Source organism: Chlorocebus sabaeus, chromosome 7 (assembly GCF_047675955.1).
Source record: "Chlorocebus sabaeus isolate Y175 chromosome 7, mChlSab1.0.hap1, whole genome shotgun sequence".
Lineage (NCBI taxonomy): Eukaryota > Metazoa > Chordata > Mammalia > Primates > Cercopithecidae > Chlorocebus > Chlorocebus sabaeus.
The window spans coordinates 101,656,301-101,680,184 of record NC_132910.1 but is presented as its reverse complement, the minus strand read 5'-3'; the positions used below and the strand labels follow the sequence as shown (position 1 = coordinate 101,680,184).

General features: G+C 37.2%; 1 protein-coding gene across 4 annotated transcripts in view; it reads left to right on the top strand.

Moving 5' to 3' along the window:
* LRBA (LPS responsive beige-like anchor protein) overlaps positions 1-23,884 on the top strand; it is a 764,757-nt gene that overhangs the window by 117,024 nt on the left and 623,849 nt on the right. For 3 of the 4 annotated variants that reach the window (XM_007999974.3, XM_007999973.3, XM_007999976.3), the window contains exons 18-20: positions 18,798-18,890; positions 20,111-20,219; positions 20,935-21,016. In XM_007999974.3, coding sequence (XP_007998165.2) covers positions 18,798-18,890; positions 20,111-20,219; positions 20,935-21,016 — 284 coding nt within the window. Of the gene's footprint in view, positions 1-6,352; positions 6,442-18,797; positions 18,891-20,110; positions 20,220-20,934; positions 21,017-23,884 lie in introns of those variants that run through there. The other variant, XM_037986930.2, reaches the window with a different exon arrangement.

Below are 23,884 nucleotides of genomic sequence, written 5' to 3'. Positions count from 1 at the left end.
ATCTAATTCTGGTTTTAATTTGCATCTCCCTCATGATGAATTATGTCCAAGTCATCATCTCATGTGCTTATTTGCCATCTGTGTATGTTTCTTTGATGAAAAGTTCAAGTCTCTTAGTTATTTTTTAAATTGCTTTTTGTGTCCTATTTAATAATATTAAATCTTTTTTTTTTTTTTTTTTTGAGATGGAGTCTCACTCTTTCGCCCAGGCTGGAGTGCAGTGGCCAGATCTCAGCTCACTGCAAGCTCCGCCTCCCGGGTTTATGCCATTCTCCTGCCTCAGCCTCCCGAGTAGCTGGGACTACAGGCGCCCGCCACCTCGCCTGGCTAATTTTTTGTATTTTTTTTTAGTAGAGACGGGGTTTCACCGTGTTAGCCAGGATGGTCTCGATCTCCTGACCTCGTGATCCGCCCGTCTGGGCCTCCCAAAGTGCTAGGATTACAAGCTTGAGCCACTGTGCCCGGCCAATAATATTAAATCTTAATAGAGTTCTTTATATATTCTGGATACAAGTACTTTATCTGATATGTGCATTGCAAATATTTTCTCCCAGTCTGTGGCTTGTCTTTTAGTACTATTGTAGGGTCTTTCAAAGAGTAGTAATTCTTAATTTTAATTAAGCCCAATTTTCTCTACGGTTGATCATATTGGTGTCATATCTAAGAAGTTTTCACACAACCCTAGTTCACAGATATTTTCTCCCAGAAGTTTTATAGTTTTGAGTTTCACATATATATACATATATAAATTATTATTTTATTATTTTATTTTTTTTATTTGAGATGGAGTCTTACTGTGTTGCCCAGGCTGGAGTGCAATGGCACAATCTTGGCTCACTGCAACCTCCACCTCCTGGGTTCAAGCAATTCTTGTGCCGCAGCCTCCTTAGTAGCTAGAAGTACAGATGTGTGCTACCACGCCTGGCTAATTTTTGTATTTTTAGTAGAGCTGGAGTTTTACCATGTTGGCCAGGCTGGTCTTGAACTCCTGACCTAAAGTGATCTGCCTATCTCGGCGTCCCAAAGTGCTGGGATTACAGGCGTGAGCCACCACGCCCGGCTAGGTTTTACATTTTAATGAATGAACCATTTTGAGTTAATTTTTGTATATGACGAGAGGCATGGATCAAGGTTCTTTCTTTTTCTTTCTTTTTTTTTTTAAAACATATGAATGTCCAATTCTTCCAGCACCATGTGTTGAAAAGATTATCCTTTCTTTATCGAATTACCTTTGTACCTTAGTTAAAGATTAATCAGCCATATATATGTGGGTCTATTTTCTGTTTATTTTTCTGTTGACTTTTTTGTTTATCTTGATGCCAAACTCACACTATCTTGATTACTATAGTTTTAAGGTGAGATAATAGGAGTCCTCCAACTTTGTCCTTTTTTTTTCCACAGTTGTTTTTGTTATTTGTATTATCATGTGAATTTTAGAATTGGCTTTTCAGTTTCTACCGGAAAGCCTGCTGGGATTTTCACTGTGACTATGTTGAATCTGTAGTTTAGTTGGGGGAGAAATAACATCTTAATAATATTGATTCTGGAGCATGAATGTAGTGTCTCTCTATTTAAATCTTTAATTTTTTTGAGTAGTGTTTAGTAGTTTTCAGTGTACACATTTTACATGTCTTTTGACAGATTTATCCTTGAGTATTTAATATTTTCTGATGGTATTGTAAATGATTTTTTTAATATAAAATTTTTCATTCATTGCTACCATTTGTAAATTGATTTTATATTTGATCTTGTTTACTTCAATCTTGCTAAAGTTCAGTAGCTTTATTTGCAAATTCATTCATTGTGATTTAATTTTCTTGTTTTTGAAATGGTCTCTTGCTCTGTCACCCACTCTGGAGTGTAGTGGCTCCATCTGGGCTCACTGCTACTCCGCCTCTTGGATTCAAGCAATTCTGCCTCAGCTTCTCCAGTAGCTGGGATTACAGGCACCCACCACCATGCCCAGCTAATTTTTGTAGTTTTAGTAGAGACAGGGTTTCACCATGTTGGCCAGGTTGCTTTTGAACTCCTGACCTCAAGTGATTCATTACGATTTTCTGTGTAGACATTTTGTCTGCAAATCAGTTTTATTTCTTTTCTTCTGATCTGGTTGTTTCAAATTTCTTTTTCAGGCCTGACTGCAATGACTAGAAACCCCAGTTCAATATTGAATAGATAAGTGGTGAAATGGGCAACGTTACCTTGTTCCTGACTTTAGGGGAACAGTGGTCAGTCTCTTACCGTTATTTATGATATTACTTGTAGGTTAAAACAATTTTTTTTTTCTTCTTCAATACTCAGACTGAACTTGTAGGTTTTTTTGCAGATGTCCTTTGTAAGATTGAGGAAATTTCCTTCTCTCAGGATGCTGGATTTTTTTTTCCCTTTAAATCGGGAATGAATGTTGGATTTTTGTCAAGTGCTTTGTTTGCTTCTAGTGAGATATCAGACTTTCACTGTTTTTTAGTTGTTAACATGGTATAGTTCATTGACTGGCTTTTAAATATTAAACCACTTCCTGGAATAAAATTATTTAGTAATTACATGTTACTGTTTTTATATATTGTTGAATTCAATTTGCTAAAGAATTTAAAAGAATTTTGTATCTGTGATCATGAGGACTATTGGTGTGTAGTTTTCTGTTCCTGTAATTGTCTTTATCTGGTTTTCATCTCAGAGTAAACAATTGCCTCACAGAATGATCTCTACTCTTCAGTTTTCTGGAAAAGTTTATATAGAATTGTTATTATTTATTTTTTCAATGTTTGCTAGAATTTACCAGTGAAGTTATCTAGGTGTGATTTTTTTTTTTGTGCCTGGGGATGTTATTAGGTGTAAATTCAATTTCCTTAACAGATACAAGTTTATTTAGGTGATCCATTTCTTCTTCAATGAGCTTTAATAAAGTATATTTAATGTATCTTGCAAGGAATTGTCTGTTTCATCTAAACTGGAGAATTTATTGATACAAAGTTGTTTCCTTATTTTCATTTAAATATCTGTAGAACCTGTAGTGATGTTCCCTCTTTCATTTCTCATATTGAAAATTTCTTTCTTTTTATCCTAGTCATTAGCCTGGCTGTAGGTTCATCAAATATATTGATTGCTGCTGTTTTGAGATCTTTCTTCTTTTTGGATATAGGCATTTAGCGATATACATTTTTTCTACATACTTTTATTCTCATCTCATTTTTATTCTATTCAGAATACTTTTCATTTTCCTTTCTGATTTTTTGTTTGCATGTGTTATTTAGAAGTATGTTGCAGAGATCTTTTTGTTTTGATTTTTAGTTTAATTCTGTTGTGGCCAGCAAGCATTCTTTGTATGACATGAATCCTTCTACATTTATTAAGCCTTGTTTTATGGTGCAGAATGTAGTCTATCTGGGTAAAGGTTTCATGTGCATTGGAAAAGTATGTGTTTTCTGACATTGTTGGATGGAGTGTTCTATAAATGTCAATTAGGTTGGTTGATAATGCTCTTCAGATCTTCTATACCATTACTAATGTATTGTTTACTTGTTCTGTCACCTACTGAAATACAGTTATTGAAATGTCTGAATATTTTTATGGCTTTTTCTATTTTTCTTTCTTTGTATTTCTATCATTTTGTGCTTCATGAATTTTAAAACTTATTACATACATTGATATTTATGATTATTATGTCTTCTTGGTGAATCATTGCTTTCATAATTATGTAATTTTCTTTTTTATCCCTAGAAATATTTCTTGATCTGGAATTTACCTGTTTGATATTTAATCCAGCTTTCTTTTGCTTTGTGTTTGTATGGTATATGTATTTTTTCCCATCTTTTTACTTGGTAACATATCTATGTTTTTGTATTTAATTGAATTTCTTACTGATACAGGGTGGTGGTTAGTTTTATATGTCAACCGGACTGGGTCATGATGCTCAGATATATGGTCAAACATTATTTTTGATGTTTCTATGAAAGTTTTTTTTTTTTTGTTTCTTTTTTGTTTTTTGAGGAGTCGTGCTCTGTCCCCCAGGCTGGAGTGCAGTGGCATGATCTTGGCTCACTGCAAGCTCCTCCTCCTGGGTTCACGCCATTCTCCTGTCTCAGCCTTCCGTTAGCTGGGACTACAGGTGCTCGCCAACACGCCCGGCTAAGTTTTTTATATTTTTAGTAGAGACGGGGTTTCACAATGTTAGCCAGGATCGTCTCGATCTACTGACCTCGTGATCCGCCTGTCTTGGCCCCGCAAAGTGCTGGGATTACAGGCGTGAGCCACCGCGCCCGGCCCCTGAGCCACCGCGCCGGGCCTGTTCTTCACTTTGGGTCTCCAAAGAAATAAGTATTAGATCCTCTGATAGAGTCAGGCAACTACTTAAGCATCTGTTTCGTTTGTTTCAGTCTTTTTTTTCTGTTTTTCAGGTTGTAGTTTGTACATAGAAACTTGATATGTATGGTAAACTTGATCTTCGAATTTATGGACTTTTTCTTTGTGTTTTAAATTTTGATATTGAACCCATCTCATACATATTTTTTTTTCAGATAGTATGCATTTCAAATCTAAAATTTCCATATGGTTCGTTTTTGTGCTTTTCATTATTGGATGAGAACTCTATTTTCTTTAATATTTTAAATTGACAATAATTGTACATATGTGCAATATTGTGATATATTAATACATGCATATAATGTATAATATTCAAATCAGGGTAGTTAGCACCTCTATCACCTCAAACATTTATTATTTCTTTTTGGAGAACTCTTTCAATTCATTTAGACTTTGTTAACCTTTATTTTCTAAAGCATAATTATAGTATCTCCTTTAAAGTCATTGTGTGATAAGTCCAACGTTTTGTTCATCTCATTGACATCTGTTGTTTGTGTTTTCCTGTGAGAAACAATCACATTTTCATGACTCTTTGTATGTTGCATATTAATGTGTCCTGAACATTGTGGGTCCTGGTTACATTAGAACATAACTCTGGGCCCTGTTATAATCCTCTAACAGATATTTTGTTGTTGTTTAGCAAACAGACAACCTGGTAAGGGTTGGGCTGCAAGTTCCACCTCTTCTCTGTGCATGGTGGTTCTAGTGTCCCTTCATTTTTCAAACCTCTCTTACCCTGCTTTGGGTTTTCTTTCATTTTTTTCTTCTTTCCCCTTCGATCCAGGGAGACAGACTAGTTTGCCTTGTATTTTCCTCACATGCATATGCTTCATTCAGGAATTAGGCTGATAATTAGATGGTAATTAAATTTAGAAAGGTGGCTATTCTGGTTTGGGTTTGTCCCACACCCATGCATCTCTAGGATGAGTTTAGGGTTATCGCAGGTTTTTACACAGATTTAGAGAACCCTTTTCTGTTACTCTCTGCTATTTAGGACTCTTCCCCACACTTCTCCTCTCTGGGACCTAATTTCTAGATTTCTCTAACTGGAAGCATAGTTTTTCTTAGAAATTTTGCCACCTGAGCTTCTGACATCCAGCCCTGAAACAGGGGCAGATTCAGAAGAGAGAAGAAGGAGAAAGGAGACAATGATTCTTGTATCCATATGAGTTATTCTCCAAGTTTTAACTACCCTTCACAATACACCTGCTTTTGTTTAGTCTTCAGAGTACTTGGGAAGTTGATTTTTGTGTTTTTTTTCCCTAAAATGTTGTTAATATTTGGGAGAGAGAGGCTTTATTGAGCTGACTTCGTTTGGTTGGATCAAAATTCCCCTGTTGATTTTAGTTTTTTTCTTAAAGGTTATCTTTTATTAGTGGTTTTACAGTATATTCTTTCATCTTGGTGGGCTTTATTTATTATTTCTTATAAGACATGTCTGCTAGCAATGAATTTTCTCAGTCTTTGTTCATCTTGAAATACTTTTATTTGCTTCCATTTTTAGAGAATACTTATCCTGGATATAAAAATTTAAATTATAGTTTTCTTTCTGTTAGCACTTGACTGTCATCTCACTGACTTGTGGGCTCCATTGTTTCTGATAAGATGACAGCAATGAATTGCATTGTTGTTGCTCTGTATGTCATCAGTCATTTTTCTCTTGATGCTTTTAAGGTTTTTTTCATTGTCTTTGGATTTCAGCAGTTTAACTGTGGTTTGTTTAGTTGTGATTCACTTTTTTTTTGTTTTGAGACAGAGTCTCACTCTGTCGCCCAGGATGGAGTTCAGTGGCATGATCTTGGCTCACTACAGCCTCCGTCTCCCAGGTTCAGGCGATTCTCCTACCTCCCAGGTAGCTGGGACTACAGGCATGTACTACTGTGCTCAGCTAATTTTTGTATTTTTAGTATAGATGGGGTTTCACTGTGTGGGTCAGACTTGTCTCGAATGCCTGACCTCAAATGATCCGCCCACCTTGGCCTCCCAAAGTGCCCGGATTATAGGCATGAGCTACTGTGCCCGGCCTAGTTGTGACTCACTTTGTTACTTTCACTTCGGTGGTTTATTGAGTTTGAATCTGTAAGTAAATATTTCTTCATTAAATTTTGGAAGATCTTATTCCTATTTCTTCAGATGTTTCTTTTCCGTGCCTTTTTTTTTTTTTTATTTGGTACTCTTGTTACACCTATGTTAGGACAGTGTATTGTCCTACAGTGTCTAAAGGTTGAATAATTTGTTTTCCTATTTTTTCTCTGTTTGTTAGACTGTATAATTTATATTGATTTATCTTTGAATTCACAGATTCTTCATTTGCCATCTGAGTCTCCTATTGAATGCCTATAGTGAATTCCTTGATTTTTAAATTATACTTTTTAATCTCTAGAATTTCCATTTGGTCTTTTTATAGTTTATTGAGAACTCATTGTTAATCTGTTTCATTCAATTATTTGAGCATACTATTTTTTCATTTATTGAATATAATTTATTACAAGTCCTTAAAACCATTTGCTGAATCTAACATTTAGACCGTACAAATTATTTTTGATTATTGCTCTTTTACTGATTATGGGTTATACTCTTTTTTGTTTTTTTTGCATATGTAGTAATTTTTGTGGAAAACTGGGCAACTCTGGATTTTTTTGTTTTTCTGTGGTTGGTTTTTGTTTTGTTTTAAGTAATTTGCTTCATTTAATTTGCAGATTGTGTTTTCTCTATGGTTGACAGCTCTGACTTTTCTCTGTCCAGTATTTTTACTTTTTCCTTTTTTCTTTCCATAGCGCTCTTAGGGGTTTCCATGTTTCTATATACCTTAGAGTTCAATCAGTGGTTTAGCTACAGTTTCTGATAAAATTCTTTCAGCCTTTCGGTTCACTGTGTTTGATCTGTGTATTTTTAGGGATTGCATTCAAAGTTGTGGCTACTTAGTCTCTTTTGCCTTTCCTTTTTCAGTTAGTGACCCAGGTGTTTCCTGGATATAGGTACTTTCTCAATCAGCTAGGTCTGTGTGGAGTACTTATCTCAATCTTTCTATGGTTCTCTCTTTTTAAATATCTGCCTACTAAATATCTAACCTGTCTGCTGTTCACCCTGAATTGTGACTGCATCTCTGATCTAGCAGAGCTGCTGGTTTCTCCCATTGATTTGTAACCAAGTCTGCCACTTTTAGCTGGAGAATTGCAGTTTTCATTTCTTACCCTGAATAGGTTTGCCCTGTTTGAAAGCAACAGTGCTACTTTTTACTGCCAACCCCCAAAAGGTAAAACTACAGTTCTTACCAACTAAACTGGAGTGGTAATGACAGGAGTAGTCTCATCAACAAGGCCACTGACTCCTGATAGTCTTACCTGAATTTCTAGCAATTTCTCAAGAATAAATACTTGTCAGTGAAAATTTTTTTTGTTTTTATTCCTGTCTTTTTTTATGGAGGGAAAATGCTGACTTCCATGTTGGCATCATTATTCCCCCATTTTGCTTTTATAGTATATTTTAATTTTTGCTACTTTCTCAGTCTTTTATTTGTTACTGTGAAGCAATAAAAAATTTCTAATTTGGATTAATATACAGAAATATGAAGATTTAGTTCCATTTAAATTCAGTTCAGTTACTTAAAAAAAACTGGGTAGAAATATTTATTAAATGTTTATATTAGTTATGTAGTTTAAAAATAATTTTTGAATGGTGGATAGTTCCCTTCAGTCTAATTGGAGTTCTTTGAAGGTATTCTTTGGGTCCAAAAATTCAATATTTACATTTTTAAAATTATGGATTTTTGTTTTTGATGATTTAAAAAGAGATGGTAGAAGGTCGGGGAGAGAGAGAAAATTCAAACTGGACATTGATACAAAATTTGAGTACCTGTTTATGATTACCTTGGTACTTAATATATAGTACCATAATTTTTTTGCTTTTTGAGACAGCGTCTCACTTTGTTGCCCAGGCTGGAGTGCAGTGGTGCAATCCCGGCTCACTTCAACCTCCACCTCCCAGGTTCAAGTGATTCTCCTGCCTCAGCCTCCTGAGTCTGAGGTGCCCACCACCATGCCTGGCTAATTTTTGTATTTCTAGTAGATACAAGGTTTCACCATGTTGCCCAGGCTGGTCTTGATCTCCTGACCTCAAGTGATCTGCCCACCTCGGCCTCCCAAAGTGCTGGGATTATATGCGTGAGCCACTGCTCCTGGCCTAGCACCATAATTTTTGAAGGCCACCATGAAAAGAACAGGTGAATTTAGTAAAGGTTTCGTGTTAACTGGAAGTTAAATGGGGGTATAAGGATTGTCTCAAATGGAGAAAATTGGAGGGAGGATAGTCTTTACTGGTGCCAGATAATATAGGCATGCCAAACTGTGTCGTAGACATCAGTAGCATTTCCAAATTTGAGTGACAATTTAATTTCCATCAAATGACATAAATTTTCACATTCAGTTATTTAATATAAATTTTTCTCTACCATGAAATCATTTAAACATTAGCTCTGATATTGAACTAGGTCAACAGCTTGGAAGACTTATCCTTCCTTAGAAGTGACTGTGTTTTCCGACTCAGTGTCAGTCTCATCATATGCCCTGCTTAAATTGTTATACATTTTTAATATTTGAGTTTAGTTTAATGAGCTGTTATCACATTTTTAATATCTGTGAGCAGATTGAAATAATGTTACTATTCAGATTATCTTTTTGGGTGTTTCTGTTGCCTGAATTGTATTTTCTGCATTGAAAATATACTGTACATGCCATAGTATATTTCAGTTCAAAAATGTCCATATCTATTTCTTTAAACATATAACTGTAGTAAAATAGATTGCATGAAAATATTTCCAAATTTCAATATTGTTTTTCATGGATTATTTTTGCTCTCTTCCTTATACTTTTCTTTATTTCCAAATAGAGAAGTGTACATGTATTTATACATTGTTTTATGATTAGATAAATATATAAATTTCATTGAAGCACTACAGGATTTTTCCTCCCTTTAATGTGTATTTTTTTGTGCATTAAATAAGAAAACTATGATCAAAAAGCAAAATAGGCCCATTTAACTTTTACACAATTTACTGCTGATGTTTAGCAGATAAAACTACTTTGATTCTGCTTTGGTTAGAAGTGTTCAAAATTTAAAAGTTTTTTGTAGGATAACTATTAGGTTTATAGAATAATTTCAGGTTCTTTTGATCTTCTCATGTTATTAATCCTAATAAAACATTATTTGAAAGTACGTAGACAATGTCTAGAGTTTATCTTTTGAAGAAATTTTTGTGTGTTTTTTTTTTCTTTGAGACAGAGCAATTTTGCTCTTGTTGCCCAGGCTGGAGTGCAATGGCGCGATCTCAGCTCACTGCAACTTCTGTCTCCCGGGTTCAAACGAGTCTCCTGCCTCAACCTCCAGAGTAGCTGGGATTACAGGCGTGTACCACCAAGCCTGACTAATTTTGCATTTTTAGTAGAGACAGGGTTTTGCCATGTTGGTCTGGCTGGTCTCGAACTCCTGACCTCAGGTGATCCACCCACCTCAGCCTCCCAAAGTGCTGGTATACAGGTGTGAGCCACCATGCCCAGCCCTATTGTGATTTTTAACCACAGATATTTGTGAGTTAAGCTATAGCAAGCATAGTTTTTTGATATGTTAAAATATCTTAGTGTGTTATGGTTTTTATTTTTATTTATTATGTATTTATTTTAATAATATCCACCTTTATCTTAGATTCAGGGACTACAGGAGCAGGTTTGTTACATGGGTATAGTGTGTAATGCTGAGGTTTGAGGTATGGTTGATGCTGTCACCCAAGTACTGAGTACGGCACCCAAAAGTTAGTTTTTCAACCTTTCCCCCTTCCTTCCCTCCTCCTTCTTGTAGTCTCATTGTCTATTATTGCCATTTTTATGTCTATGAGTACCCATTATTTAAGTCCTACTTATAACTGAGAAGATGTGATACTTGGCTTTTTGTTCCTGCATTAATTCACTTAGGATAATGACCCCCAGCTGTATCCATGTTTCTGCAAACGACATGATTTTGGTTTATTTTTATGGCTGTGTAGTATTCCATGGTGTATGTGTATTACATTTTCTCTATCCAATCTACCTTTGGTAGAAACCTAGGTTGATTTCATGTCTTTGCTGTTGTGATTAGTGCTGTAATATATATACGAGTCATGTGTCTGTTGGTAGAATGATTTTTTTTATTTTGGATATATACTCAGTAGTAGAATTGCTGAGTTGAATGGTAGTTCAAAGGTTTTTCAGAAATCTCCAAGCTGCTTTCCACAGAGGCTGAACTAACTTACATTCCCACCAACAGTGTGTAAGTGTAACCTTTTCTCTGCAGCTTTGCCAGAATCAGATGTTTTTTGACTTTTTAGTAATAGCTATTCTGACTGGTGTGAGATGGTATCTCATTGTGGTTTTGATTTGCATTTTACTGATGATTAATGATGTTAATTAAGCATTTTTTCATATGTTTGTTGCCCGCTTGTATGTCGTCTTTTAAGAAGTGTCTGTCTGTGGTGTTTCTCATTTTTTTAATGGGATTGTTTTTAGCTTGTACAATTATTTAAGTTCCTTATAGATTCTGGATATTAGACCTTTGTCGAATGCATAGTTTGTCAATATTTTCCCATTCTGTAGATTGTGTGTTTACTCTGTTGACAGTTTCTTTGTACCCAAGTGCTTAGTTTAATTGGGTCCCACTCGTCAATTTTTGTTTGTATTGCAATTGCTCTTGAGGCCTTAGTGATAAATTCTTTCCCAAGGCCAATGTACAGAACGGTGTTTTCTTCTAGGATTCTTCTAATTTGATGGCTTACATTTAAACCTTTAATCCCTCTTGAGCTAAAAGGTTGTTTTTTAGACAGGGTCTTGCTCTGTTGCCCGGGTTGGAGTGCAGTGGCACGACCAAAGCTCACTGCAGCCTCTGCCTCTGCGTCTCAAGTGATCTTCCTACCTTGGCCTCCCAGGTAGCTGGGACTACAGGCATGTCCCACCATGCCTGGATGATTTTTGCGTTTCTTGTAGAAATGGAGTTTCACCATGTTGCCCAGGCTGGTCTCAAATTTCTGGGCTCATGTAATCCATCCACCTCGGCCTCCCAAAGTGTTAGGATACAAGTGTCAGAGTTAATTTTTGTATGGTGAAAGGTAAGGGTCCAGTTTCATTCTTCTGCATATGGCTAACCAGTTATTCCATCACCATTTATTGAATAGGGAGTCCTTTCCCCATTGCTTATTTTTCTCTACTTTGTCAAAGATCAGATGGCTGTAGGTATGTGGCTTTGTTTCTGGGTTCTCTGTTTTGTTCCATTGGCATATGTGTCTGTTTTTATACCGGTACCATATTGTTTTGGTCACTGTAGCCTTATAGTATAGTTTGAAGTTGGGTATTGTGATGCCTCCAGCTTTGTTCTTTTTGTTTAGGATTACTTTGCCTATGTGGGCTCTTTTTTTGGTCCCATATGTATTTTAGTATAGTTTTTTTCTAGTTCTATGAAAAATCACATTCATAGTTTTATAGGAATAGTATGGAATCTGTGGATTGCTTTGGGCAGTATGGCCATTTAAATAATATTGATTCTTCCAGTCCTTGAGCATGGATATTGTAAAAGAAATTGCTTTCCTGATTTGGATATGAGCTTGAAGATTGGTGTTGTTGTTTGGAAATGCTACTGATTTTTGTGTATCAATTTCGTATCCCAAAACTGTACTGAAGTCATTTAATCAGTCACAGGAGCCTTTTGGGGGAGTCTTTAGGGTTTTCAAGTTGTAGAATTGTATCGTCATGAAGAGAGAGAGTTTGGATTTTTTTGTCCTATTTGGATGCCTTTTGTTTTCTTTTCTTGCCTGATTGCTCTGGGAAGGACTTCCAGTGCTATGTTGAATAGGAGTGGTAAGAGTGGACACCCTTTTCTTGCTCAAGTTCTCAAAGGGAATGCTTCATGTTTTCGTCTGTTTAATATGATGTTAGCTGTGGGTTTACCTTAGATGGCTCTCATTACTTTGAGGTATATTCCTTCTATGCCTGGTTTCTTGAGAATTTTTGTGATGAAGAGATGCTGGATTTTATTGAAAGTTTTTTTCCACATCTATTGGGATAAAGGTATGGTTTTGTTTTTAATTCTGTTTGTATTGAATCGTATTTATTGATTTGTGTACGTTGAACCAACCTTGCATACCAGGAATGAAGCTTACTTCATTCCTAGTAATTAAAAAGATAATTCATGGTGAATTAACTTTTTGATGTGTTGCTGGATTTGGTTTGCTAGTATTTTGTTGGGGACTTTTGCAGCTATGTTCATCAGGGATATTGGCCTGTAGTTTTCTTTTTCGTTGTGTCTTTACTGGGTTTTGGTATCAGGGTGATGCTGGCTTTGTAAAATGAGTTAGGGAGGAGTTCCTTGTACTCAATTTTTTTTGAATTTTTTAGTAGGATTGCTACCAGCTCTTCTTTGTATATCTGCTAGAATTTGGCAGTGAATTTATCTCGTCTGGGATTTTTTTGGTTGGTAGGTAACCAAAAAAAAAAAAAAAAAAATTCTAGACCAGAAAAATTCACTGCCAAATTTTAGCAGGTATACAGTTTCGGCGCTCAATCCTGGTCTGTTCAGGGTTTTAACTTCTTCCTGATTTTGTGTTTCTAGGAATTTATCCATATCCTATAGATTTTCTAGTTTGTGTGCTTAGAGGTATTCATAATTGTCTCTGAGGATCTTTTGTCTTTCTGTGGGATTGGTTGTGTCATCAACTTTGTCATTTCTGATTGTGCTTATGTGGATTTTTAAAAAAATCTAGCTAGTGGTCTATCAATCTTCTTTATCTATTCAAATAACCAGTTTTTTGTTTTGTTGGTTCTTTGTATGGATTTTTGTCTCAGTTTTGTTTAGGTCTGCTCTGATTTTCATTATTTTTTTTTTCTTCTGGTAGCTTTGGGGTTTATTTTGTGTTTTTCTGGTTCCTCTAGGTGTGATGTCAGATTGTTAATTTTAGATCTTTCTAGCTTTTTGAGTTAGGGCATTAGTGCTATGTGCTATAAAATTTCCTTTTTTTTTTTTTTTTTTTTGGAGACAGTCCTGCTCTGTCGCTCAGGCTGGAGTGTAGTGGCTCAATCTCAGCTCACTACAACCTCTGCCTCCGGGGTTCAAGTGACTCTCCTGCCTCAGCCTCCTGAGTAGTTGGGATTACAGGCACCCACTACCACGCCTGGCTATTTTTTTTTGTATTTTTCGTAGAGACAGAGTTTCACCATGTTGGCCAGGTGGTCCAGAACTCCTGCTCTCAAGTGATCTACCCACCTTGACCTCCCAAAGTGTTCAGATTGCAGGCATGAGCCACTGCGCCTGGCCTAAAGTTTCCTCTTAACACTGGTTTGGCTGTATCCTAGAGATTTTGCTATGTTGTGTCCTTGTTTTCATTTATTTCAAAAAATTTTTGAATTTCTGCCTTACTTTCATAGTTTAGCCAAAAGTCATTCAGGAGCAAGTTGTTCAACTTCCATGTAATTGTATGATTTTGAGAGATCATCTTGTTTTTGATTTCTATTCTTATTCCACTGTCGTCTGAGAATATGGTTGGCATGATTTCAATTTTTTGAATTTATTGAGACTTTCTTTATGGCGAAGCATGTGATTGATCTTGGAGTATGTTTCATGTGCATATGAGAAGAATGTGTATTCTGTGGTGGTTGATGGGTGGAGTATCCTGTAGATGTCTATTAGGCCCAATTAGTCAAGTGCTGAATTTATGTCCAGAATTTGTTAGTTTTCTGCCTCCATGACATGTCTAATGCCTGTCAGTGGGGTGTTGAAATCCCTCACTATTATTGTGTGACTGTCTAAGACTGTTCCTAGGTCTAGTAGTAGTTGTTTTATGTATCTGATTGCTCTACTATTGGATGCGTATATATTTAATATAGTTAAGTTTTCTTGTTGAATTGAACTATTTTTCATTATGCAATGCCATTTTTTGTCCTTTTTAACTCTTGATCGTTTATCGTTTGTTTTATCTGATACAAGAATAGTGACACCTGCTCTTTTTCTGTGTTCTCTTTGTGTGATAGATCTTTCCCCAACCCTGTACTATGAGCCTATGAGTGGTCTTATATGTGAAATAGCTCTCTTAAAGACAGTAGATGGATGAGTTTTGTTTTTTTATCCAACATGCCATTCTGTACCTTTTGAATGGGGCGTTTAGACCATTTACACTCATAATTAATATTGATATGTGAGGTTTTGATCCTATCATGAAGTTGTTAGCTGGTTGCTTTGTAGTTTCTTTTGTGTGGTTGTTTTATAAGGTTTGCAAGCTATGTACATGCATATTTGTGGTAGTAAGTATTCTTTCATTTCCATGTTTAGAACTCCCTTAAGGATCTCTTGTGAGGTTGGTCTATAGGCAACAAATTCCGTTGATGCTTACTTGTCTGAAAAACATTTATTTCTCTTTTGCTTATTAAGCTTCATTTGGGTAGATATGAAATTTCTTGGCTAAATATTTTTTCTTTTAAGAATACTGAAAATAAGCCCCCAGTCTCTCCTGGCTTGTGTGGTTTCTGCCGAGAAGTCGGCTGTTAGGCTGATGGGGTTCTGTTTGTATGTGATATGACCTTTTTCTCTAGCTACCTTTAAGATTTTTTCTTTAGTGTTGGTCTTGGACAGTCTGGTGACTAAATGCTGTGGCAATGTTCATTTTGTATGGTATCTTGTGATGGTCTCTAGATTTCTTGTATTTGGATGTCTATATCTCTAGCAAAATTAGGTTAATTTTCTTGAATTATTTCTTCATATATGTTTTTCCGGTTGTTTTCTTTTTATCCATCTCTCTCAGTAATGCCAGTAATTTGTAGGTTTGGCTGCTTTATGTAGTCTGATATTTCTTGAAGACTTTTTTTCATTTTTCAACCTTTTAAAAAAATGTTTGGGTAAATTTGAAAGATCAGTCTTCAAGCTTTGAAATTCTTTCTTTTGGTTTGTCCAGTCTGCTGATAAAACATTCAGTTTTATTTTGTAATTTCTTAAGTGAGTTTTTCAATTCCACTATCTCTGATTGATTTCTTTTTAAGATGTTTAATCCCATTCATTTCCTGGATTGCTTTAGAAGTTTCTTCTAATTTTCAACATTGTCTTGGATATCTTTGAGCTCCCTTGCAGTCCATGCTTTGAATTCTTTATTTGTCAATTCTTCTGAGTTTCCAGTTTGGTTATGGTCCATGGTTGGAGAGCCAGTGTGATCCTTTGACGGTGTCACCACACTCAGATTTTTCATGGTGTCCGAAGCTTTGTGCTGGTTCCTTTTCCTTTGGAGATGCTGACACTTCTAACTTTTGTAATAATTTTCATGCTTTTAAGGTATTTTTTCCTTTCTCTATAATGTTATTATTGTTATTTTGTCTTCTTTCCGTTTCCCTGTCTCCATGGGTGCTGTGGCTACAGAGAATGCTGGGTAGGGCCTTTTGGCTTTGCTTCTATAGCTTTATACACTTCTGTCGGCAGGTTTTATATTGGGCTGTGCAGTTCAACCTACAAGCCATTGGATGGCAGTTATGAGTGAGAGTGGGCTTGCCAATGTGACTGGGTATATACTTGACCTGTGTTTAGTGGGAGAAGCTCTCTGTTGCCTCAGGTAATAGGTTGATGTGTGGAGTGCATGGTGGTCTGAGCTCCCGCCTCTGCTCTGGAGGAGGGCAGAAAATGGGCATGTCCAGACACTGGGCAGGTCCTACTAGATCTCCCTATGGCAGACATCAGTGCTGAGGGAGAATTCAGTGGGCAGCCCCTAAGTGCCCAGAGGAGTGCCTAGGCATAGTGATGGGAAACCTCAGCCCCAAGTTCTCTGCATGAGAATGGGGGTGCCCTATACTCCTAATCCAGGAAAGTGGGTTTTCCAGATTCCTGGAGATCTGCTGGCTGTGAAATGGAGAGGGTCTCCTGCACCAGGATTTCTGCACTGGAATGGTGGGACACCTCAGGGTACTGAACCAGGCAAGCAGGTACCCTAAATCCCTGGAGACAGGCCTGGGTGTGAAACAGAGAGGGCCCCCTGTACCAGGATCTCTGCATAGATAGGAATGGTGCAGAGTGTGCTGTTCCAGGTGAGTGAGTTGTCTGAATGCCTGGAAATCTGCCTGGCTGTGGACAGAGAGGGCCCCCCCTTGCACCAAGATCTTTGCACAGAGGGGTGAGGTGACTAAGGCTGCTGGGCTGGCCAAGCAGCTGCTCTGAATGCCTGGAGATCTCCCTGGGCGTGAAGCATAGAAGACCTCTCTAAACCTGGATCTCTGCAAAGGAAGAGTGGGGTGGCTCAGGCTGCCAATCTGGGCAAGCAAGTGCATTGAATGCCTGGAGATCTGCCTGTGCATCCTGCTGCACTGCATGCAATAGGGCTCAGGTTGCTAGTCCATGGGAGCGGGTGCTTCAGTTGCCTGGAGATTAGCCTGGGCATGGACCAAAGAGGGTCCAGTGCCATGATCTGTGTCTATGAAGGGTGGGGTGGCTTGAATGCCTGGGTTTCTGCCTGAGAGTGGAGCAGAGAGGGCCCTGCTGCACCACAGTGTCAGGGTAGCAGGCTGGAGCACCCAGCAATGACACATGCAGACAGGTTCCAGGTCACCAAGCTGCCTCTGCCTGCCAAGTCTTGTTGTCCAGGAGATATTGCAGCTGTAGCAGCTTTCCTCCCACCCTAGGCCTGCGACGGGGTAGAGTACAATTGTAACACCTACTGCTGAGGCAGTTTTCACATTTCTGGCTCCAAAACGGGGACTCTAATTTCTGGCATGCCTGCACAGACACACTGCCAGATTTCCAGGTTGAATTGTAAGTGCTTGAATTCAAAATGGTGTCCTGCTGTTGGTCCCTGCAACTCTTCCTGGTGTCTTTCCTTCACAGTATCTCCTTACCTCTTTCCCAGTTAGCTCCAGGTCTCGGGAGAAACAAAGGGCTCTCGGGATCTAGGGTGCCCTTCATGATTCTGGTGGAGTCCTGCTTTCCTTCCTGAATTAAAGCTCACAGTTGATTTTCATGTACTATCTTGATATTTCCAACTGGCTGAGAAATGCTAAAACCCTCAAATCTGCCATCTTTGGGGAAAAAACCTCAAAAAACTATTGTGATTTTAAACTAGTATCATGCTTATATTAATATTTCTTTTAAAAGGTTTAATTTTTATTTGGCTGAATTTAAATCCTTGAGGAAAAGAAACGTAAAACATATTAGTATTTTCCCAATGATTGACTGTTAAGTTTTTGTACTAAGATTTGAATTAAAATTATGCAGTTACAATGTGATATGGACTTGGATGCCTTTAGTTCATATTTTAAAAGGAATCAAACTTCTTTTTATATACCTGCTTTTCTATTGATCACTAGAGGTTGAAGATATTTCCTTTTTGTTCAGAATGTTTTCTGACTTACTAAACACCAAAATTTTGATCTAGGAGGATACTGATATCCTTAATTTTTAAAAGTAATTCTAAGAGTTTCTAATTACTGTTCTTGTTCTAAATGTTTATGAGGAAGGGAATGCTGTAATGAATCAGTTGAATTTCAGTTTCATTATACTTTGCTTGTACTAAAATCAGAAGGCTTTCTGATTTCTCATAGATCTTTGTTGTTGTTGTTGTTGTTGTTTTTTGAGACACAGTCTCACTCTGTTGCCCAAGCTAGAGTGCGGTGGCGTGATCTCGGCTCACTCCCACCTCCACCTCCCAGGTTCAAGTGATTCTCCTACCTCAGCCTCCCGAGAAGCTGGATTACAGGCCCATGCCACCATGCCCAGCTAATTTTTGTATTTTTAGTAGCGATGGGGTTTCGCCGTGTTGGCGAGGCTGGTCTCGAACTCCTGACTTCAGGTGATCTGCCTGCCTCAGCCTCCCAAAATGCTGGGATTACAGGCGTGAGCCACTGCGTCTGGCCTCCACATAGATCTTTAAAAATTATATTAAATTACTGTATAATTTTTGAGAATTGAATGGGAAATTTATTTTTAGCATCCTTTGGTTTTAAATCTTTTTACTTTTGTAATTATTTCTGATTATCATTTATTATTAGCCTGCTGTCTTGTTTTTCATGGTGACAATCATTTAGAAATTTAAATATGTGCTACCATTAGAGAATGCTTTCTTTCTACTGACTTAAAATAACCAGTTGGTAACCTTCAAAGGACATAAGCCTGTAGCAGATGGAAAAAACTGTCTCAAAGCTAGCTTGATGCACATGTTACATATAAGTATGTGCATGGAAAGGCCACCTTATATTCCAATTTCTTCTCATTTCTTAGTTTTCATTGAAAGGAACTCTAGCCTGAGATAGGCAGGTTTTTAAATACCAGAAATGTATATTAAATTTCCCTCCATATTATTTGAAGTAGGTTTATAATAATAAGAAAAGTATATATTTTAAGACTTTCCTTTTAAAAATTATACTGAAAATAGTTTGTTTTTAATCTTATTCATTCAGTGTTATCTACAAACTTCTGGCATCGAAAAGCGAAGGAATCAGGGTACAAGCTCTTAAGGCAATGGGTTATTTTTTAAAACATCTGGCCCCAAAGTAAGTATGCCTGAAATCTAAGATGGACTCTTATATTCTACTTATTTATTTTATAAATCTTTGCAGTAGCAATTTTGTTCTATAGTCCTCTAGTTTTTCTTGTATTTTTATTCATAAATTGCTGTATGAATGTAAACAGTAGTACATATTTTAAAAACTAAGTTGAACAGGAATAGTTTTTTTATACATAAAATTATTTAAATTATCCATATATTTAATGTGAATTGTGAGAATTAGTTTGGACAACTTGCATTCAAGAAGCTATGGAGACTTGATTTCAGGTGACTCACACCATTTTTGCTTTATCTGTATTATAAAGTAATACAGTAACCTGGATGTTTGTCACATAGTGTGTTCTCATATATGCGTAACTCAGAACTGAAACTTCCATGCTTATTTTCTTAGCTGAATGCAGATATTCATGTTCTACCTTTTGTTCTCTGTACCAGAAGTAGTTTATTTTAAAAAGAAAATTTTTTGGTTTAGAACAAGTGTTGGTAAACTGCAGTGTTTAGGAATCCAGCTAGCCACCTGTAAAAATACAGTTTTATTGGAAAACAGCCACAATAATTTATTTGTATCATCTGTGACTGCTTTCATGATACAAGGACAGTGTTGAGTTGTGACAGAAGTCACCTGGTCCACAAATTCTAAAATATTTACCCCCTAGCCCTTTGCAGAAAAACTTTGCTGACCCCAAGGGTAAAATTAAAGTTTTTGATCCTTTAGTTTCTGAATTTATGCTTGGAAAGTTAATTTTTTATGTATGTTTTCATAGTATTTATTTTTTAAAATTATATTACATTTCTTCTACTTTTTCTCCACATTGTTTTTCTACTTAAGTACTTACTGTGCTTTAGATAAGCTTTAGATGATCGTCCCCAGGAGAGACTAAGTGCTGGTAGACTGTAGCAACTTCATTAAATAAATAACTGCTCTGAAGATTTTGGGGGAGGAGGTTTTTGCTGTGCTGTTGCATAGGCAAACTTGTCTTTTTTTTTTTTTTTTAAAACTGGTTATGCTTATATAGTGGTTAGCATTTCTCTACTTAAAGGTTCTGTGGCTTTAGAAGTTCTAGATTGAAGATAGTTGGGAGAGTAATTGAGTTGGGAATTGTTTGTAGTGTGAAAAAGTATTTTGTGTTTCCTTCATCCAGCATGCATATTAAGTACAGCACAGAAAAGCTCTACATTTGATGATTTCTTTTTGTGTAATTGCAGGAGGAAAGTTGAAGTCATGCTTGGACATGGATTGTTTTCATTGCTAGCTGAAAGGCTCATGCTTCAGACAAATTTAATCACAATGACCACATATAATGTCCTGTTTGAGGTAGGAATGTACTTAGGATTTACTCCTCTAAATTTCTTATTATAAAAATGCCTCTTAACATTGTGTAGGTAAATAAGATCATTTACTTTTATTTTATTTTTTGAGACAGAGTCTCACTCTGTCACCCGGGCTGGAATGCAGTGGTATAGTCTCAGCTCACTGCAACCTCCACTTCCTGGGTTCAAGTGATTCTCCTGTCTCAGCCTCCCCAGTAGCTGGGATTACAGGTGTGCGCTACCACACCCAGCTAATTTTTGTATTTTTAGTAGAGACAGGGTTTTGCTATGTTGGCCAGGCTGGTCATGAACTCCTGACCTCAGACGATCCACCCACCTCAGCCTCCCAAAGTGCTGGGATTACAGGCATGAGCCACCATGCTGGCCAGATCATTTAAGTTCGTAATGTACAGCTATGAAATGATATAAAGGAGACGTGGCTGCATTTTTATAAATCTATTATTAATGTGTGAATTTTTAAACAGTATCGTTATTTCTGTTTAAGTATTCCCTTCATTGTATTAACTATTTGATGCCTCATTTTATAATTAAGAAAACATAGAGTAACAATGCTGTAGTTATTTTAGAAGTATAATACTTAACATGACAATATTGGACTAAAAATATACTATATTTTGATTAGTGTTGTACTTAAAGCTCATTAATAGTGATGCTAATCTAGTGATTTGCTAATGTAATCCATTGTTTTACTTCTGTAGATTCTTATAGAACAGATTGGTACTCAGGTGATACATAAACAGCATCCAGATCCTGATTCTTCAGTAAAGATACAAAACCCTCGTATGTATTTTTTATACTTGAACAAAAACTACCTTTTGCTACTTAAAAGAAAGTCACTGTGAACAACCTAAAATCGATGTTGTTGAAACAGACTGTTAGATGAGTATTTCATTAAGGGTGATGATACTAGTTTTGTTTGTGTTTTATGTTGAATATTCCTTCAAATCAACCTTATGTGGAAAATCTTTTTTTTTTTTTTTTTTTTTTTTGAGACGGAGTCTCGCTCTGTCGCCCAGGCTAGAGTGCAGTGGCCGGATCTCAGCTCACTGCAAGCTCCGCCTCCTGGGTTTATGCCATTCTCCTGCCTCAGCCTCCCGAGTAGCTGGGACTATAGGTGCCCGCCACCTTGCCTGGCTAGTTTTTTGTATTTTTTAGTGGAGATGGGGTTTCACCATGTTCGCCAGGATGGTCTCGATCTCCTGACCTCGTGATCCACCTGTCTCGGCCTCCCAAAGTGCTGGGATTACAGGCTTGAGCCACCGCGCCCGTCCGGAAATTCTTATATAAAAGTTTTGAAGAATTGTTTGCTTAAGGTCTTGATTTAATATATGTTCAGACTTTCAGCAAAATTTTGATTGTGCTGTTTAGTGATGTCAGGCAGAATTACATGGACCATGTAGGTAGTTTTTTTTTTTTTTTTTTTTTTTTTTTTTTATTATACTTTAAGTTCTAGGGTACATGTGCATAACGTTCAGGTTTGTTACATATGTATACTTGTGCCATGTTGCTGTGCTGCACCCATCAACTCGTCATTTACATCAGGTATAACTCCCAATGCAATCCCTCCCTCCTGCCCCCTCCCCCTCCTGCCCCCTCCCCTCTCCCCATGATAGGCCCCGGTGTGTGATGTTCCCCTTCCCGAGTCCAAGTGATCTCATTGTTCAGTTCCCACCTATGAGTGAGAACATGCGGTGTTTGGTTTTCTGTTCTTGTGATAGTTTGCTAAGAATGATGGTTTCCAGCTGCATCCATGTCCCTACAAAGGACACAAACTCATCCTTTTTTATGGCTGCATAGTATTCCATGGTGTACATGTGCCACATTTTCTTAATCCAGTCTGTCACTGATGGACATTTGGGTTGGCTCCAAGTCTTTGCTATTGTGAATAGTGCCGCAATAAACATACGTGTGCATGTGTCTTTATAGCAGCATGATTTATAATCCTTTGGGTATATACCCAGTAATGGGATGGCTGGGTCATATGGTACATCTAGTTCTAGATCCTTGAGGAATCGCCATACTGTTTTCCATAATGGTTGAACTAGTTTACAATCCCACCAACAGTGTAAAAGTGTTCCTATTTCTCCACATCCTCTCCAGCACCTGTTGTTTCCTGACTTTTTAATGATCGCCATTCTAACTGGTGTGAGATGGTATCTCATTGTGGTTTTGATTTGCATTTCTCTAATGGCCAGTGATGATGAGCATTTTTTCATGTGTCTGTTGGCTGTATGAATGTCTTCTTTTGAAAAATGTCTGTTCATATCCTTTGCTCACTTTTTGATGGGGTTGTTTGTTTTTTTCTTGTAAATTTGTTTGAGTTCTTTGTAGGTTCTGGATATTAGCCCTTTGTCAGATGAGTAGATTGCAAAAATTTTCTCCCATTCTGTAGGTTGCCTGTTCACTCTGATGGTAGTTTCTTTTGCTGTGCAGAAGCTCTTTAGTTTAATGAGATCCCATTTGTCAATTTTGGCTTTTGCTGCCGTTGCTTTTGGTGTTTTAGACATGAAGTCTTTGCCCATGCCTATGTCCTGAATGGTACTACCTAGGTTTTCTTCTAGGGTTTTTATGGTATTAGGTCTAACATTTAAGTCTCTAATCCATCTTGAATTAATTTTCGTATAAGGAGTAAGGAAAGGATCCAGTTTCAGCTTTCTACTTATGGCTAGCCAATTTTCCCAGCACCATTTATTAAATAGGGAATCCTTTCCCCATTTCTTGTTTTTGTCAGGTTTGTCAAAGATCAGATGGCTGTAGATGTGTGGTATTATTTGTGAGGACTCTGTTCTGTTCCATTGGTCTATATCTCTGTTTTGGTACCAGTACCATGCTGTTTTGGTTACTGTAGCCTTGTAGTATAGTTTGAAGTCAGGTAGCGTGATGCCTCCAGCTTTGTTCTTTTGACTTAGGATTGTCTTGGAGATGCGGGTTCTTTTTTGGTTCCATATGAACTTTTTTCCAATTCTGTGAAGAAACTCATTGGTAGCTTGATGGGGATGGCGTTGAATCTATAAATAACCTTGGGCAGTATGGCCATTTTCACGATATTGATTCTTCCTATCCATGAGCATGGTATGTTCTTCCATTTGTTTGTGTCCTCTTTGATTTCACTGAGCAGTGGTTTGTAGTTCTCCTTGAAGAGGTCCTTTACATCCCTTGTAAGTTGGATTCCTAGGTATTTTATTCTCTTTGAAGCAATTGTGAATGGAAGTTCATTCATGATTTGGCTGTCTGTTTGTCTGTTCCATGTAGGTAGTTTTATCTCAAATTACTGTGAATATAAAAATACCAAATTTGGAATACAAAAATATGTCTTCTTTATTGTTTATGAAGATAGTCTTGTTAAGCAGTCTTTTCTTTTGATACCTAGAATTTTTTTTTTTTTTTTTTTTTTTTTTTTGAGAGGGAGTCTTGCTCTGTCGCCCGGGCTGGAGTGCAGTGACCGGATCTCGGCTCACTGCAAGCTCCGCCTCCCGGGTTCACGCCATTCTCCTGCCTCAGCCTCCCGAGTAGCTGGGACTACAGGCGCCCGCCACCTCGCCCGGCTAGTTTTTTGTATTTTTTAGTAGAGACGGGGTTTCACCGTGTTAGCCAGGATGGTCTCGATCTCCTGACCTTGTGATCCACCCGTCTCGGCCTCCCAAAGTG